General features: G+C 31.8%; 2 protein-coding genes across 2 annotated transcripts; both read left to right on the top strand.

The window, feature by feature from the left end:
- Positions 1-4242: 4242 nt before the first annotated feature.
- LOC129289669 (elongation factor 1-alpha-like) lies at positions 4243-6849 on the top strand. Its single transcript, XM_054926482.1, has 3 exons — positions 4243-4371; positions 5059-5547; positions 5645-6849. Exons 2-3 carry the CDS (start codon positions 5086-5088, stop codon positions 6530-6532), a joined length of 1350 nt encoding a protein of 449 aa, XP_054782457.1. The 5' UTR covers positions 4243-4371; positions 5059-5085; the 3' UTR covers positions 6533-6849.
- A 7334-nt stretch (positions 6850-14183) lies between these two features.
- LOC129289700 (elongation factor 1-alpha-like) lies at positions 14184-16862 on the top strand. Its single transcript, XM_054926511.1, has 3 exons — positions 14184-14286; positions 15005-15494; positions 15605-16862. The coding sequence occupies exons 2-3, from the start codon at positions 15033-15035 to the stop codon at positions 16415-16417; spliced, it is 1275 nt and encodes a 424-aa protein (XP_054782486.1). The 5' UTR covers positions 14184-14286; positions 15005-15032; the 3' UTR covers positions 16418-16862.
- The last annotated feature ends 1251 nt before the right edge of the window (positions 16863-18113 follow it).

The raw sequence follows: 18113 nt of genomic DNA, 5'->3' as shown, positions 1-18113 counted from the left end.
ATTTATACATCTTTATAATATAAATTATTGAAATCTTGATCTAACAGTGATAAGAGAAAAATTGAAAAGAAAATGAAAAAAGGAGACACCCTCTCTTCATGGCACCAACACTGTTTCTATAATAAAGAAGACTTGTGTTCAAGCCATTGTATAAAAATCCGAACCGAACCGGCCAGTTTAACAAGCGACCCAATCTCTTTTCACAGTTTAAGTTTTTACCTAAACCAGTTAGCCACTAACTTAGTATGGCTTGGCTGACCTGAGGTCAATTAGATAACCTGATTGGGTTGCTAGGTCAGTTATGTCACTTTTTTATTTTTATTTTTTTAAAATTGTAAAAACTAAATAAAAAGTAAAAAATTAGCTTAAAAATTAAAAAAAGTTACAATGGAGGGCAAGGTAATTAAATTAGATTTTACTATCTATGGTTCAAACTTTGAATAGAAGGCCTTAATTGTAACTCAAATTTAAAAGATTTAGTATTCTTCTAAGTTAATTGTGTCTTAATTATTTTAATCTTTTATTATTTGTTGTTCTTCATTTGTCTGATTATTGTTTAGCATTTATGAATTACGATTATCGTTGTTGATTATTTTAGTGTTAGTGATTATTAGTTTTAAACTTTTTAATAATGAAGGGTTGTAAATTGTAATTGTAAATATGAATGTTTAAAAAGTTATATTTTGTTATTATTAGACTCGTGGGTGATTGTAATTCTATAATTATTGTTGTATTTGTATTTTATGTTAGAGATTAACTTTAGATTTGGTTGAATGTTTTCATGATTAATGTCTTTTTATTTAAATTATATTTTTTTAATCATGATTGATTTGCCCTTTGAGTTGACCCCCGATTAAACTATTAACTCATAACTCATAACTCATTAGCTTGACTAGTTTAATAATCATTCTGATTTTCAATAGTTTAGTTCAAGCTCAAGTTTAGAGTGGGCAATTTGTGGATGGTGTGTGAGTTTCTTTCCTATAAAGAAAGAGTGTAAGTATAGATGGGTGAGTGGGCATTATTAGAAAATTATCCCCTATAAAAAAGAGAGTGCGCCAATAAATCATATTAATGACTAACTTTTTTTCTTCTCTCTCTCTGATTTTTTGTGTGTGGAGGGGTTTGGAAATCTAAGCCCGTCTCTAGACACCTAGTGCTCGTTTGGATTTTAATTCGATATAATAGATTATAAAAATAATTAATTAAGTGATAGATTTTAATTATAATTGATTATATTATAACGTAATCTGTTTAGATATTATTTTTTAAAATTATTTTAACAAAATTAAAATGTTTAGATAACTTAATCAGAATTAATTTTAACTATATAAATTACTATATAATTTAATTCTTAAATATCAAACATCAATTTTTTGATGATACAAAGTTTTATTAAAAAAAGAGAAGAGAAGAGAGTTTGGTTTTATTTTGATTAAATTATTTTTTTTTTGTAATTTTTTCTTGGGTCTTTCTTTGCAGTTTGCCCCAACGTTTTTTATTAGATTTTGTGCACAACACTCGGTTCCTCAGCTTGTGAAGAAAATCAATTTTTGACCCAAAAATCGATTAACCTATAAAATGGTTGTTTGGATAACTTTTTTATTAATCGAATTTTGGCCTCAAAAATCGATCAATGAGGCAATCCAAACAGGCACCTAGTTTCATGGCATGTTTTCTACTGTCCATTTAAAAAAAAATAAAAAATTGTATTACTTGAATTTATGACAGAAAAACGTGAAAATATTTGAACATTTCAACAGAGCATGGTGCATGAGAAACGGCAATGACCAATGTTGACGCGGTTACCTTAGAAGTAGTTTAGGAAGCAGTTGGGTGGGTTGGGTTTCTCTCATTTCAACAAAATTTCATTATGGCGTGACATGCAGTTCAAGATCTGCTTTTGTTTGATTTCAAATTGAAACGTTAAAAAAGGCAAGGGAAACAAATATGGGAGAAATGTATCAGTCCTTGATATTTCCTTCACTTCAAATTATAAAATATTTTTAAAAAAAATTTGATATTTTAAAATATAAAATATTTTAAGAAAATTAAAATAAACTTATTCCATATTATCGTTGCTCTTTTAATAATTAATTTTTATCCATTCTCTTTTTAATATATTAAATAATGAATATTTTTAAAATTTTATATTTTTATTTTGAAAAGATGATGTGATTAAGTGTATTTAATAAAGTTTTATTAATATATGAGATTTTATTTAAAAGTATTTTATAATTTGATCGAGGGAGTATATAATAGATCCACCGGTAGAGATAATATAATAGTGCATTAACGTAAGGATTAAATTTGACCATTGAACAAGAGCAATGAAATTTGCACAATATTCATCATTTATCATCATCATCATCAGTTATTTATTATTTAGTTGTGCAATATTCATATAAAATTAAATCATTAATAAATTCATGTTTACTTGCTGTTTGGTGAAACAACTTTTTTAATTATAAGGATAACGTTTATCATTTTTTTCAGTTATATATTCTTTCAAATAAATTTGATTTTTAGGAAAATGTCTCCAATTTTTTGGAATTACGTCTGTACAGATCCTCCGGATTCAATGTCTTAGCTTCGTGAGAACGATTTGTCGGGACAAAATAATGCCCACTGGGGCCGCATTTAAGGATTTACTCAGTTGGGTTGGCCCATTGGTCAACGACAAAGCCCAATAAGGCTGGTATTGTGAAACAATAAACAGTGATCACCGTATAAAAAAAAAAAATCCAGTTAATAACAATGTGATTTTTTTTAGTAATAGTGTTAGTTTAAATCCCATTTTCAGTGAATAGTAAATTTTTCATTTTAAGTGTTATTTGAACTATGCCATTTATGACTTTTAAAGACTTGAGTCATCTAAACTTTTTTAAACACCAGTTTATTTTTTGAAAAAAATACTTTTTTAAAAAAAATCATTTTATAAGTTTTTATGATTTTTTTTAAATTTTTGAAAATAATAAAATTAAAAAATATATTTTTAATTATTTTGAGAAGCCACTCTTTTAAAAATGATATAATGCGGTGGATTAAAAAATATATTTTAAAGAAGCAAAATATAGAAAGATATTATAAAATTTAGGCCTCTTTTTTAACATTAAAAAATAAGTTATTTTTATATATTTTATAAAAAGAGATATTTTGTAGAGATTTTATAAAAAATTAAATATTATTTTATATTTAGTTATCATAATAAAAAAGGGGAATTATCAGCTAGTTATTTTTAAATTTTATGATATCTTTTTTTATTAAAATTATTTATTATAAATTATTTTAAAATTTTATGATATCTTCACATATTTCACCTTTTTAAAATATTTTCTTTCATTTATTGCATTAAAGTATTTTTAAAAACTACTTTATTAAAAATCTCTTTTTTTATTTCTGATTATTATTAAAATTTAAAAAAATATCATAAAAATTCACAAAATATTATTTTTTTTTCAAAAAAATAAGTGATTTTTTATAAGATAAGTTCAAACAAATAGACCCTTAAAATAATTTATTAATAATTAATTTTTATTTTATTATAACCAAACATAAAACATATTTGCTTTTTATAAAATCTATATGCAATGTTTGTTTAGAATTAAAAAATAAATGATTTATATATAGTTTAGAGATTTTGGGTTTGTTTGTTTATAAAAACATATATCATTTTAGGTTTGGTTACAATAAAAAATGATTATAAAATCTCTAAATTCTATAAAAAAATTATTTTTAGGTAAATAGACAAAAATATTCAAAAATTATCGATCAAAAGCATTTAATAGCTTTTGTTAAAAAAAAAAAGAAGCATCTAATAGTCTAAAATAAAAAAAATACACAAATCTTTATGAAGTTATTTTTTAATACATTTGTGATTAAACCATTAAATTTTATATTAAAAATATAATGGTTAATAGCATTGATTTTTAATAGTTTGATCATTGATACATTTACTAAATTAATTTCACATTGATTATGAATTTTTTTATTTTAAATTATTAAATGTTTTTAACCAATGACTTTCTAAATATTGTTTCTTCTCTATCTTTTATTTTTTAATCCCGAACAAACAAACCAGAGCTCATTTCATTGTTGGCTCAAATTCACATAGTAATGATATTTTATCGCCCGGAAAAAAAAAAAAAAGACAAATCTTTTTAGAAACCCCTTTACCCCATTTAGGGTTTTGGTTTCTGAGCGGCCGCCACATAATGAAAGGACATAATGGTCAATGCCATATTAAAGGTGGGGTTATTTCGGAAACATGATCATTATATAATCCCTGATCGTCTTTTGTGCAACTTCCTTGCGCTGTGTTTCCTTCACTTCCTCCCTTGCGGCTAGGGTTTTAGCTTCCCAGTCTTACAGGTTTGGCTTCTAACTAGTTACTCATTTTTGCCAGTCCTGCAATCTCTGGCTTCAGCACTCGATCTCTTCATTGGTTCATTCTCCATGCCATTCCTTCTATTGCACAATACAAAATAATTTTCATTAGGATGAACGATCGTTCGCTCGTTCGTTATTTTTTTCCTTTCAGATTGACTTATGTAACTTGTTTTCCATGTCTTTGATGTTGAATCGACTTATGCTTTCTATTATGACGTTGGGATGTTGCTGTCGATATGATTCCCTTATGAAGTCCATGTCTCGGAGTGGATTTAATTATTATTTATTGCTGATTGATGAGAATCGATCATGTAAAGAAAATTGGGGGATTTCCCAGGGTTTCTAAGTGTGATGCAATTTGTGTATGTGACGACCAGATGCAGAATTTTATTAACTTTTGTATAATATGTGGTTGTTAGCTTTTGGCTTATATCGAGCTCGCTTGATCTGCCTGAATATGTAGCATCATGAATGATTTTCATAAAATTCAATACTGTGTTCATTATTATAATCTGAAAACCCGTCTATCGATTGATATTAAAGTCATTTATAGTTGGTTGCGTCTCAACGTTTGTGATGCTTCTGAGGATGGAAATTACCAAGTTTTCTATTTTCTATGTTTTGATACAGTGGCCATAATATCCCCTTTATGTTTTTTTTATTGAGCAGTCCATTTTTATCTGAAGTCTAGACGCTATGGGCAAGGAAAAGACTCACATCAACATCGTGGTCATTGGCCATGTCGACTCTGGGAAGTCAACCACTACCGGTCATCTTATCTACAAGCTTGGAGGAATTGACAAGCGTGTTATCGAGAGGTTCGAGAAAGAAGCTGCTGAGATGAACAAGAGGTCCTTCAAGTATGCGTGGGTGCTGGACAAGCTCAAGGCTGAGCGTGAAAGAGGAATCACAATTGACATTGCACTCTGGAAATTCGAGACCAACAAGTACTACTGCACGGTCATTGACGCTCCTGGACACAGGGATTTCATCAAGAACATGATCACGGGAACATCTCAGGCTGACTGTGCGGTCCTCATCATTGATTCCACCACGGGTGGTTTTGAAGCTGGTATTTCCAAGGACGGACAGACCCGTGAGCACGCTCTCCTTGCTTTCACCCTTGGTGTGAGGCAGATGATTTGCTGCTGCAACAAGGTAGTTAACTCGGGATTCCTGCTGCATTTAACATCTCTCCGTGTAGGTACATCAGTAAGTTGCTAATGTGATTTTTCTGTACTTTCTGATCCGACAGATGGATGCCACAACTCCCAAGTACTCCAAGGCCAGGTACGATGAAATAGTGAAGGAAGTCTCATCCTATCTGAAGAAGGTCGGCTACAACCCTGACAAGATTCCCTTCGTTCCGATCTCTGGTTTTGAGGGAGACAACATGATCGAGAGGTCGACCAACCTTGACTGGTACAAGGGACCGACCCTTCTGGAGGCCCTTGACCAGGTCCAGGAGCCCAAGAGACCGTCAGACAAGCCTCTGAGGTTGCCCCTTCAGGACGTGTACAAGATTGGAGGAATTGGAACTGTTCCAGTGGGACGAGTTGAGACTGGCATTCTGAAGCCCGGTATGGTGGTCACTTTTGGCCCCACTGGACTGACAACTGAAGTGAAGTCTGTGGAGATGCACCACGAGGCCCTCCAAGAGGCTCTTCCGGGTGACAACGTGGGATTCAACGTGAAGAACGTGGCTGTGAAGGATCTGAAGCGTGGGTATGTTGCCTCAAACTCAAAGGACGATCCAGCCAAGGAGGCAGCCAACTTCACAGCTCAGGTCATTATCATGAACCATCCTGGCCAGATAGGCAACGGTTATGCTCCTGTGCTGGACTGCCACACCTCCCACATTGCGGTCAAGTTTGCTGAACTGTTGACGAAGATTGACAGGCGATCTGGTAAGGAGCTTGAGAAGGAGCCCAAGTTCTTGAAGAACGGTGATGCTGGTATGGTGAAGATGATTCCAACGAAGCCTATGGTGGTGGAGACTTTCTCGGAGTATCCTCCGCTTGGTCGATTTGCTGTGAGGGACATGCGTCAAACGGTGGCGGTGGGAGTGATCAAGAACGTGGAGAAGAAGGACGCCAGTGGAGCCAAGGTCACCAAGGCTGCACAGAAGAAGGGTGGAAAGTGAATGGTGCGTTGTGGTTTTTTCTATTGGAGCCGATCATTATAGCACCAGTAAATGTTTTTCTAATTGTATTTTGCGTGTCCAGAATCTGTGTCTTAGGTTTCTCGTTTACTGTGTCCAGTTCTTACCTTCGTCAAGCAGCTTGTGTTGCATTGGGTGCTTGATCTTAGGTGGCAAGGTTTTCTGGGAGTTATATTTATTTCGTGTAGCGGAGAGTTTCATTTTTGAAAGCAACGGTACGGTATAGGACTATTTTTCCACACTGCCGATTGGATATCAAATGTTAAACTTATATGTTCAAATTTTTTGTTTTTAATTAATCTGAACTTTATTGTCTCATTTTTGTTTCCTGATATAATTATTGTCCCCTGTTTGTTTGTATGGTCAAATTTTGTTGTGAATATAAACTTATTCACGATGCATTTTTTTTTATGTTCAATATTTTTATGTTACGCGGCGATAAAATTGCCTATCTATGATCAGTTTCTGTGGCCATCTGGGTAGTGGAAATTAGTGTGATATGGTACATGACAAGAGTAGGTTTTCCTGACTTTCGTTACTTTTTATATTCGTTCCATTACTAACAGATCATTCATAAGCAGAAATTTTTACTCAATATTCATATGATTTATGGTGTTGTATTGTGTAAATTGTAAAATGTAGAGGGAAGAGTTTATGCTAGGTTCATTGTTGGATCTAACAATGAAGGGTGATTACTGATGGCTTCTTCCGGTGGATGGTGGCTGATGATCGCAAGTGGTGATTGGTACTCTGCTTTTAATACGTTGTAACAATATCACTTTGGCGCACATGCTTTAATATGGTAACTAGATTGGCTCCCGTGTGTTGCGCACATCATGTTTAAGAAAATTGGGTGAAGTACCTCAAACATCAAATTTTAGAGTATTTCGACAAAGATATTAATATTCCTTTGTTAAATAAACTCATGAACATTAAGATTCATTTTAAAAATTGATGCAAAAAATATGAATTATGTATTTATATTCAACATAACTATTTTTTTTATTTCAATTTCATGTTTATAGTGTATTTTTTAAAAAATTGCGACACAAATTTCTTTCGTTAAAATTGTATATTGTTATATGTCTTATAAATTAGTGTGGGAGAATTAATCTTTGTAAGTTGCTAATTTGAGAATAATAATAATTATTAAGACATAATATATTAGTTGTCTTATGATGGAAGGTCAGTTGTCTTTAAAATATACGTTTGATATGAAATTAGGAAATAATTCTTGTTGGTTTACAAAATCTTCATTTTTTACGAAAAGTTGAAAAAAAAACAAATAATGTCGACAACAATTTCTCCCCCACTATAATAATTTTTTGGGTTAGCTCCGACATCCTAGATCTTTGATCTAGATTGATTCAACTGACAACTTTTGGGCACTTTTTTAAGAGGCATACTTTCTACTAAGAATTTAATTACTATTGCATGTCCAAGGCTCGAGCTTAAAACCACTAATTAAGTTAGACCTAACTCCTTTATTAATTGATCCAAGTGCTTGATGGTCTCCCTCCTTAATAATAGTATCTTGTTAAGCAAAGTGAAGTTTTGTTTAGATATATATTTAATTTTAAGAATGGACAGAAAAAAAAAAAGAAGCTGACTTAAATCTTTTGCTAGATCAGCTATAATGAAATTGTCTATTAAACATACCAAATATTTTTTTTAATACATTTTTAATTTAAAGAAGAAAAAAAATATAATTAGAAATCATGTTATACGGTGGATTTAGTAATTTCGTTATAGGTATATATAGTATTATTAAGCTTTCCAATATCTTTTGTGTTAGACCAATGAATGGAAGGAAACACTTTACAGCTACAGGGATAATAAATTCCATATATCATGTATTACCTAGGAAAAGTTAAGGACCCGCGTTTTAAATTTGCTACTGCAGGCGGTAAGAAGCAGGACGAATACAGGCTAAATTAATCCAAAGTTAAACACAGTAGACACGGCTAAGTACAATGACAGAAATGGAAAATTCCTAGAAAGCTGATATATCATATATTTACAAAAACATAGCAACTATTGTAGGATGTCCATGTGTTGCACTCATAAAAGTTGCATCATTTAGAATTATGGCTGTGGTTCTTGAAAGCTGATTAAGGGAGGATACAATTGTTACGCTATAACTCATTGGGGGATGAGATCTTTTCAAATAAAAACAACAAACACAGCGCGCGCGCGCGCGCACATATATATATAACAAAATGATTCTTCGTCCATCACAAATGATGTTTAAAAAGTGGATAGCAAAGAAGGCAATAATGATAAGAAGCCAAAAAATGGTCTCTCTAGTCAAAAATAACATCTTGAGTCACAAATCCTCAAAAAAAAAATTCTTTTTCATTCATGTTATCCAGGGGGACAAACTAACACAGAAAAACAATACAGGTAGATTAACAAACTTGCCTGCCACTTCATTTCCTTCTTGGAAGCAGCTTTTGCATCATTACGTACTTGTCATACAAGGATAGTATTTCCCATAGCAAGGACAAAGATTTTGACATGTTATGAAAATAAAATTAAGCAATTTTCTAAGCTCCAGGCTTGGTTGTATATAACCATTATATTGAAAAAGTTAGAAAAATTTTAACTATCAGTAATGAAGTTACTTGTTACCTTGAGAATGCAAATCTTGTCACAATGGAGTAATCCACACAAATTACTCTCTCCTAATATCTTCAAATTGGTAGCAAAATTTAATGAGACATAGAAAGTATTGTGCAAGCCTGTTTCCCTTTGCTATGGAATTCATCTCCTCTTCTATGGAATTTGTCCATCATCACTCTTCTTACAGGGGACAATGAACTCTGTCAGATTTAGTATGGTAATTTTAGATGGGAAGAAAATTATAAGATTTTATATAATCAAATTTTACCATGTAGAGGTCATTATCAATCAAACATGCATTAAGATGTGGGAATATTGGGTTAGGCTCAATCCATTCTCATGATTTGGGAAATTGAACCCAATATGTGGGAATGGATAGATAATTTAAAGGGAGAATTTTAATTAAGGATCGGAGATGGGATTTAATTACCCATAAGTTTCAAAAAAATTTAAAACTTTAGTTTAATTTAGGAAGAATAAAGTGAAAATAATTTTAATAGTAAAAAGATTAACTTTGTTAATTTTATTTAAAATACAAAATCATTAGTTGTTAATTTTTTTACTTGTTAATTTACTAATATAAGTTGTAATTTATATGAATTGACTTTTTAATAATTACACAAAACTCGACATTAGTTGTTCAATTACAAAGAGCAATATTAGTTGTTAAATTACTAATTTTATTTGTTAATTTACTATAATCAATTGTAAATTATTGACAAAATCTTGTAATTTACAATTGATATTAGTAAATTAATAAGTAAAATTAAAAGATTAACAACTGATGTTACTACTTGTCTGACAAATTGATATAATTTATAACTCATATTAATAAATTAATAAATAAAATAAAAAAATAATAATTAATAATTTTGTATTTCAAATAAAATTAACAAGTGAAATGTATTTTAGTTTTTTCATCGTTGAAATTATTTTCACTTCAATCCTCATGGATTAAAATGAAATTTTAGATTTTTTGAGATTCACTAGTAATTAAATTACATCCATTGATCCCTAATTGCAATTCTTCTTAATTTATTAAATGAGTCAACTTATCAATTCATTTAACTTTCTTTTTTTTTGTTTGATTTTTTTTAATTACATCTCTATAACATATGTCAATATTTCATATAACTTAAAATTCACATCATAATATACAATAACAACAAACAAACTTATCTCATTATTTAATTATTTATATTAACAAAATAAAAATTAAAGTACATCATAACAATTAAGAAAATTGGATCAGTCAAAAAAGTTAATAATTAAAATCATAATCAAGTTATGATATAATCGATATATATATATATATATATATTAGTTTACAGTTTATTGGGATTTAATCGAATAAATTGACTTGAATTTTTATAATACGGACACGAGTCAAGTAACATCTCTCCTCTGGAGGGACGACAACTTTCTTCTACCGGACAACAACTTTTCGACAAAAAAAAAAAAGAAAAAAAGAAAAAAAGAAAATGAAAAAGAATTACCGTGGAGGTGGAAGAAGCTTCATTGAAATTGAGCAAGGCAATGAAAGCTGAGGCCGGAGAAGAATCTCCTACTTACCATTACATAATCACTGGTAGGTAGTGTAACACCTCCTTCCCAACTCACTATCACCAACGTCCCTGCCTTTCGAGATAAGCTTCTAAACATAGACTTCATTAATTTCTCTCAACCATTAACTTCTACAATCAACATTCGTGGCAAGTCACTCATAGTCGAATATGAAGGTCTCCCTGTTACATGCAATCACTAGGTATGTTAAAACCATCGTCTCCCTCTACCTCCTCCCATCTCCGATTTGTATTTATGCATCTCTTCATCTAGACCTGCCAAGAAGCAGCAAGCAAACAAGTTTTATTTTTTTGGACATCCCTTATTAAGGATCATTATCTAGACATCTCAATCCTGCTTGACCCTTAATTTATGGTCTCTGAGCATATAAGATAATTGGTAATATAGGCTTTTCACTCTCACTATATTCAATCGCTAGGATTCTCTAGGAGCATTTGGTCATGATAGTCTAATAAAGTGGCGGTGAATATTATTTACATTCACTCATATTTCATTCATGAGAAACAAGTGGTTGAAAATAGTTTTTTATCCCCTCTACAATATACTAGAGTCCTAGCCCCTACCTTCTTGGTCATCCAAATCCTTAATCCTTCATTTAGATGGAGAGAAAAATGAAGAGAAAATAAAACTAAGAGAAAAAAACTCCTAAAATTGTAAATTTGAAAATTTTTTTCTCATATTTTCATTCTTCTTATTTTCTTTTTATTTTTCTCTCCATCCAAACCAAACTTAAGACTCTAATTACTAATTCCTCTAGCCCATAGCTCCTTACTTTGACACCACCACCTCCGTGAATGAATAAAGAGAAGATCAATTGGACCTTAACATTGCGAAGGAAGTCATAAAATCAGAATAATTACTCCCAAGGATTGGTGAGATGATTGGCAACTCCAAGAAGTTTGCGATGGTGAATGAATTATGATAATATGTGTCTTTTATGGGAGACATCTTATCTTATTAAAAGTATAGTTAAATATTAAATGTAAACAACTCTTTTAATAATGATTCAAATTTTGGTTTGTTATATTTTGAGGAACTAATTTCTTTTATTACACTCAACCCATGATTAAATATATAAACCATACTAACTGGAAAAAACCATCGCCTTCCACCTCAAATTTGATTACATTTTCGCCACATAATCACAAAGAAGGCCATAGCATTCACAGCCAAGACGATGTCTGACAAAAGCAGTGTGGTGAAATGAACTTGTTTATTAAAAAAATACTTTATACATAATTTATTGGTATTTGTATTATTAAATTTTTAATAAGAATAACAAGAATTTAATTTTTTAATAATATATTAGTTTTCTTAAAATGTATATTAATCTTTTAACTTTACACAATATTTAATGCTTAATTTTGATCCCTTTAACTTTATAAAATATCTTTTCAATTCTTTAACCTTAATATCATTAGTTTAATTAAAAAAATTTACATTAAATTTTTAAATATTAACAAAATATTTTTAAATATTAATATATTGAGTTTAACTGTTTAAAAATAATAATTTACAACTAGTTGTTAGAATTAAAGAATAAAAAAAATATTAAATCCATCTTAAATTATAAGTCATTTTTAAATAAAATTAATATTCACTTTTAATATAGACAGAGAGAGAGGGGTGTTGGCGGCGCAAAATTGAAAAGAAGGAATACTGGAGTAGTGGCGATCTGTCATGGCCTTGGAACTTTTATTTTCTTGAACCGTGCCGGCCTTAACTTGATCAACTTCTTAATCGTGACTAAGTCAGCCGAACTCACAAAATAAGCAAAGAGGCTTAAGAGAACTAGATGCACAAGTAGAGAGTTTGAGTGAATGAACTTGAGAGTTTTATTACTTGCTTTTGAGTGGTTATAAATGAGGGGTGAGGGGGTATTTATAGGCTCTTCCCCGTCTTCCTGAAAGTTCCCACCTCCTTAATGGACGGTTGAGATTGATTTGATCCTACAGTGTACATTCTTTTTCTAGAAATATCTACAAGGAATATCTTGATATTTATAAGGAAAATTCTAGAATGTACAAGAGAAGGATATTCCTAGAATAATTTAAATACTTCAAGTACTCTTTACACTATTCTAGAGATATCTAGATCTTTTGAGGTCATACCAGCGTATTTCAGAAGTCTCGGTGCCTTCTTGATTGTCCTGGATCGTTTTAGAAGCTTCTAGAATATTTTAACCTCGTGAAAATTTTGACTTCATCACATATTGCTCTTCATCATCTTTCTTTCAATTTCCTTAGGCGATGGCTTCTTATACTTTCTTGTTATGCTGGTTGATTTTTAGAGTTATGAAGAATTAATTTTTTTGATGTGTTTAGTCACAAACTATAATCCTAAACTATAATTAGAGTTTTTGATATTTAAGAAAAATTTTATTTTAGCTTTATTTTAAATTACTTTTCTTATTTCTACATTTAAATTTTGTGCTTTAATTATTATTATTGATTATAGTAGTTTTATTGCATGATTTTTGAATTATATATTTTATCTAAAATTTTGCTTGCCATAATCAATTTATATAATATCATTAGAGTGATTTAGCTTGATTTAGGTAATTATTCATATTTTATTTCTGGTGTGATTAATTTAAATATAGCTGTTAGGTTGTAGATTAAGAGAGATTTTAATTAATTTATAACTTAATTTTTTATTTAATTCTTGAATGATAATTTAAAAAATATATAATAAAAACAAACAAAAATAAACTTAAATAAATTCAATTTGTTTTGTAAATGAGAAAAATTAAGTTTAGGTAATTGAATTGTGATTGATTACATTGCTTGTGTTTAGTAATTTTCTTAATTGAATTTTCTTTAATTATTTAATTTATAATTTAATTTTTTAAAATTAATTTCATCATAAAAAAATCCTTCATTATTTAGCTTTTCATAATCCTAATTCAAGTAATTAATAATCCACTGACTTTTAAAAAGATGACTTAGGTTGCATTTTATTATAAAATTTATTTTTTTTATTAATTTTGATACTATCTAACAGTAGTGTCAAAATATATTTTACTATCTTAATTTTTTAAGATAAAAATATAAATATTAAAAAATATCTTTCATTTAATACTTTAATTATGAAAGAATATTAAAAAAAAATATAAGAAGCATAATATTAAAAAATTATTATTAATGAAGCATTACTTTTATTAAAGTGTCATATATTTTGAGATGTCAAATCTTCTTTAAAAATATCTTATAATTTAAGATTAAAATAATTTTTATAAAATTAAAAAATTAAACTAAAATTTTATATAAAATTAGACCATCAAAAGTACATTTTAACTTCTATTTTTTTTTTAATAAAATAAGCATGTGATTCATTAATCATTTTAGGGCTTTGGTTGAGCTGCCGCCACACAGTGAAAGGATATAATTGTCATTACAATATTAAAAGAAGGGTTGTTTTGTGAAGAAGATAATTATATAATACCTCTAACCTCCTTGAGCTTCATTCTCTTGCGCTTTGTTTCACTTGCTCCATTGCGGCTAGGGTTTTAGTTTCTCACTGTCTCGCAGGTTCGGTTTCTGACTTTTTACTCTTTCTATGTCTTTTCGTCAATCTATGGCTTCAGCATTCGATCGTTTCACTGGATCATTCTGCATGCTATCTGTTCTTCCATTTTTTTCCGAGTAAAAATGGGATTTCGTTGCTCAAAAAATTACACCAGAACCTATCATCCGCTATTCGAACGCGCGCTCGTTCGTTGGACTTTTGTTTGGTTCTGTTGCCAATAGACTTATGTAACTCTGTTAGATTAATTTTTGTTTATATATTTGATGATGAATCGAATTATGCTTTTCATTGAGTCCTTGGGTTGTTCTTGTTGATATGATTCCTGTATGAAATTTAGAGCTTGGAGTTCTTTTAATTATTAATGATTTATTGTGGATTGATGAGAATCGATCTTAATGTAAAGGAGGTTGGGGATTTTACTGAGTTTGTAAACGCGATTATATACTTGACTCTGACAAGCATATGCAGATTTTGTTGTTTAACTGTTTCATCTTGTCGTTGTTACTTTTGGGTCGGACCAAGTTCGCTTGATCTGCAGAATATGTAGTATCATAGATGATTTCCATAACGTTCAGTTTTGTATTAATTATTATTTTCTGAAAGCACGTTCTTTGATTGATATTCAAGTCATTTATCGGTGGTCAAAATTTAGAACATTTCTAATTTGTTTATGTTTTAGCACGGTGTTCTTAATTTCTTCCTTATTTTGTTTTTGAGCAGTCCATTTTTTGTCTGAAGTCTAGACGCTATGGGTAAGGAAAAGACTCACATCAACATTGTGGTCATTGGCCATGTCGACTCTGGGAAGTCAACAACTACCGGTCATCTTATCTACAAGCTTGGAGGAATTGACAAGCGTGTTATCGAGAGGTTCGAGAAAGAAGCTGCTGAGATGAACAAGAGGTCGTTCAAGTATGCGTGGGTGCTGGACAAGCTCAAGGCTGAGCGTGAAAGAGGAATCACAATTGACATTGCACTCTGGAAATTCGAGACCAACAAGTACTACTGCACGGTCATTGACGCACCTGGACACAGGGATTTCATCAAGAACATGATCACGGGAACATCTCAGGCTGACTGTGCGGTCCTCATCATTGATTCCACCACGGGTGGTTTTGAAGCTGGTATTTCCAAGGACGGACAGACCCGTGAGCACGCGCTCCTTGCTTTCACCCTTGGTGTGAGGCAGATGATTTGCTGCTGCAACAAGGTATTTAACTCGGGATTCCTGCTGCATTCAACATCTCTCTGTGTAGGTACGTCAGTTGTCACTCAGAGTAACTTCCTAATGTGGTTTTTCTGTACTTTCTTGTCCGACAGATGGATGCCACGACTCCCAAGTACTCCAAGGCCAGGTACGATGAAATCGTGAAGGAAGTCTCATCCTATCTGAAGAAGGTCGGCTACAACCCTGACAAGATTCCGTTCGTTCCGATCTCTGGTTTTGAGGGAGACAACATGATCGAGAGGTCGACCAACCTTGACTGGTACAAGGGACCGACCCTTCTGGAGGCCCTTGACCAGGTCCAGGAGCCCAAGAGACCGTCAGACAAGCCTCTGAGGTTGCCCCTGCAGGACGTGTACAAGATTGGAGGAATTGGAACTGTTCCAGTGGGACGGGTTGAGACTGGCATTCTGAAGCCCGGTATGGTGGTCACTTTTGGGCCGACTGGACTGACAACTGAAGTGAAGTCTGTGGAGATGCACCACGAGGCCCTCCAAGAGGCTCTTCCGGGTGACAACGTGGGATTCAACGTGAAGAACGTGGCTGTGAAGGATCTGAAGCGTGGGTATGTTGCCTCAAACTCAAAGGACGATCCGGCCAAGGAGGCCGCCAACTTCACAGCTCAGGTCATTATCATGAACCATCCGGGCCAGATAGGCAACGGTTATGCTCCTGTGCTGGACTGCCACACCTCCCACATTGCGGTCAAGTTTGCTGAACTGTTGACGAAGATTGACAGGCGATCTGGCAAGGAGCTTGAGAAGGAGCCCAAGTTCTTGAAGAACGGTGATGCTGGTATGGTGAAGATGATTCCAACGAAGCCTATGGTGGTGGAGACTTTCTCGGAGTATCCTCCGCTTGGTCGATTTGCTGTGAGGGACATGCGTCAAACGGTGGCGTGGGAGTGATCAAGAACGTGGAGAAGAAGGACGCCAGTGGAGCCAAGGTCACCAAGGCTGCACAAAAGAAGGGTGGCAAGTGAATGGTGCGGGCTGGTTTATCTATTGTAGCCGATCATTATGGCTGCGATAAAAGTATTCTTATTTGTATTCTGTGTTTGCAGAGTCCGAATCTTAGGTTTATTGTTTACTGTGTCATGTTCTTGCCATTACCTTTGACAAGCAGCTTTTGTTCGCAGAACTGGGTTCTTGATCGACGGTGGCAAGGTTTTCTGGTATTTTTATTTTTATTCACACTGTGGGGCAGGGAGTTTTGTTTTTGATATTTGCGGTATGGTATAGAACTATTTTTATAGACTGCCGGTTGTGTGTCAAATGTGAACTTTTTATTTTGTTGAACTTTTAATTAATCCTTAACCTTGATAATGGCATATACGTATCCGGAAAGCTACAATGATGAGTTTGTTGTCTCCTTGTTGATATTTCATAATTTTTAATATTCGTTTATGTTTGTAACATTTTCTTGATGTATATGACAATAATAATGGCTGTTTGAAACGTTGAAAATATGTTCTTTGGTCTAAAAAAGAAAAAAAAAAGAAAAAAAGAAAAACGAAACGAGTCACTTGGACCAAAATCGCTTGAACCAGTTCTTCCACTGGAGAGGCCTCTGGGAAGTGACTTTTTGGGGGATCCTTTATTTTATATATATATATATATATATATATATTTTTTTTTTTGACAAGTTCACCCTTCTCATTTTTTTTCTTCTGCCTGCATGGATGCATGTATGTTTCTCTCCGTGTGTGTGATTATATGTATGTATGCATAGAGGGAGAGACCACTTAAATTGATCCAAGTTCCAACCACTGATTTTCCTAATGCATGCTAGTTCACTAACTTGGGATTTTCTTGTATACATGGACCAGACACCGGATTGATCAGACAGAAGGGTTTGACTGCGGGGGCCATCGACTGAAATTATTATCATCTCAATTTGAACTAAAAAGCTGTTTTTAGAGTTTATCTGGGTTGGATCGGAGTTAAATTATTATTGTGCTGAAAGCCAGAGTTAAATTAAAATTTGAAACAGTTTTCAAAAATCAGATGTTTCTAAAAATAATCTAGAAAAAGCTTAAAAATTTAAAAAATAGAAAAAAATAAAAAAAATAGACCCCTACTAAAAACAGATTTCATTTTTGGGTTATTCATATGTATATAATATAATTTAAGACTATTTTTTAAGAAAATGTTGATAGGTATAGGTTTAAATATAAATACTTTTAAATCTACATACTTAATTTAACAAAGATCTATCTATATTTAACAAGTAACAAAGTTATATCTATATTCTAAAAACTAAACATATTGTAAACTAAATTCTTATATATACACACACACATTTAATATTATTTTTATTTCATTTTCACATTACAAGTTCGATTGCTGATCCAATGGAATAGATTATAAAAACCAAGACCCCTTGACTTTCCCAACTTACATTGGATCCTGTTTTTAAAACATTTATCATAATGCGGCTCACTAAGTGTGGCAGTAATCGATAATCATGGTAACCTGTTAACAAGGGAAATGCTTATTGATTGTCACTATATGATGATTCTTGTTTCATTGAGCCGCGGAACCACGTTATTGTTGAGGGGGGCTTCCTTGCCTATTCTATATATAAAGATAATCCAATATAGAA

The sequence above is a fragment of the Prosopis cineraria genome, unplaced genomic scaffold (genome assembly GCF_029017545.1).
Source record: "Prosopis cineraria cultivar Desert tree isolate PC_DT_omini unplaced genomic scaffold, ASM2901754v1 PC1, whole genome shotgun sequence".
NCBI lineage: Eukaryota > Viridiplantae > Streptophyta > Magnoliopsida > Fabales > Fabaceae > Prosopis > Prosopis cineraria.
This window is presented reverse-complemented; position numbering and strand designations above follow the sequence as displayed.

Bases quoted from the DNA above. Each gene is read 5' to 3' on its own strand.
- LOC129289700 (XM_054926511.1), top strand. From the start codon at position 15,033: ATGGGTAAGGAAAAGACTCACATCAACATTGTGGTCATTGGCCATGTC. The intron at 15,495-15,604 runs GTATTTAACTCG...CTTGTCCGACAG, and splicing joins TGATTTGCTGCTGCAACAAG to ATGGATGCCACGACTCCCAA.
- LOC129289669 (XM_054926482.1), top strand. From the start codon at position 5,086: ATGGGCAAGGAAAAGACTCACATCAACATCGTGGTCATTGGCCATGTC. The intron at 5,548-5,644 runs GTAGTTAACTCG...CTGATCCGACAG, and splicing joins TGATTTGCTGCTGCAACAAG to ATGGATGCCACAACTCCCAA.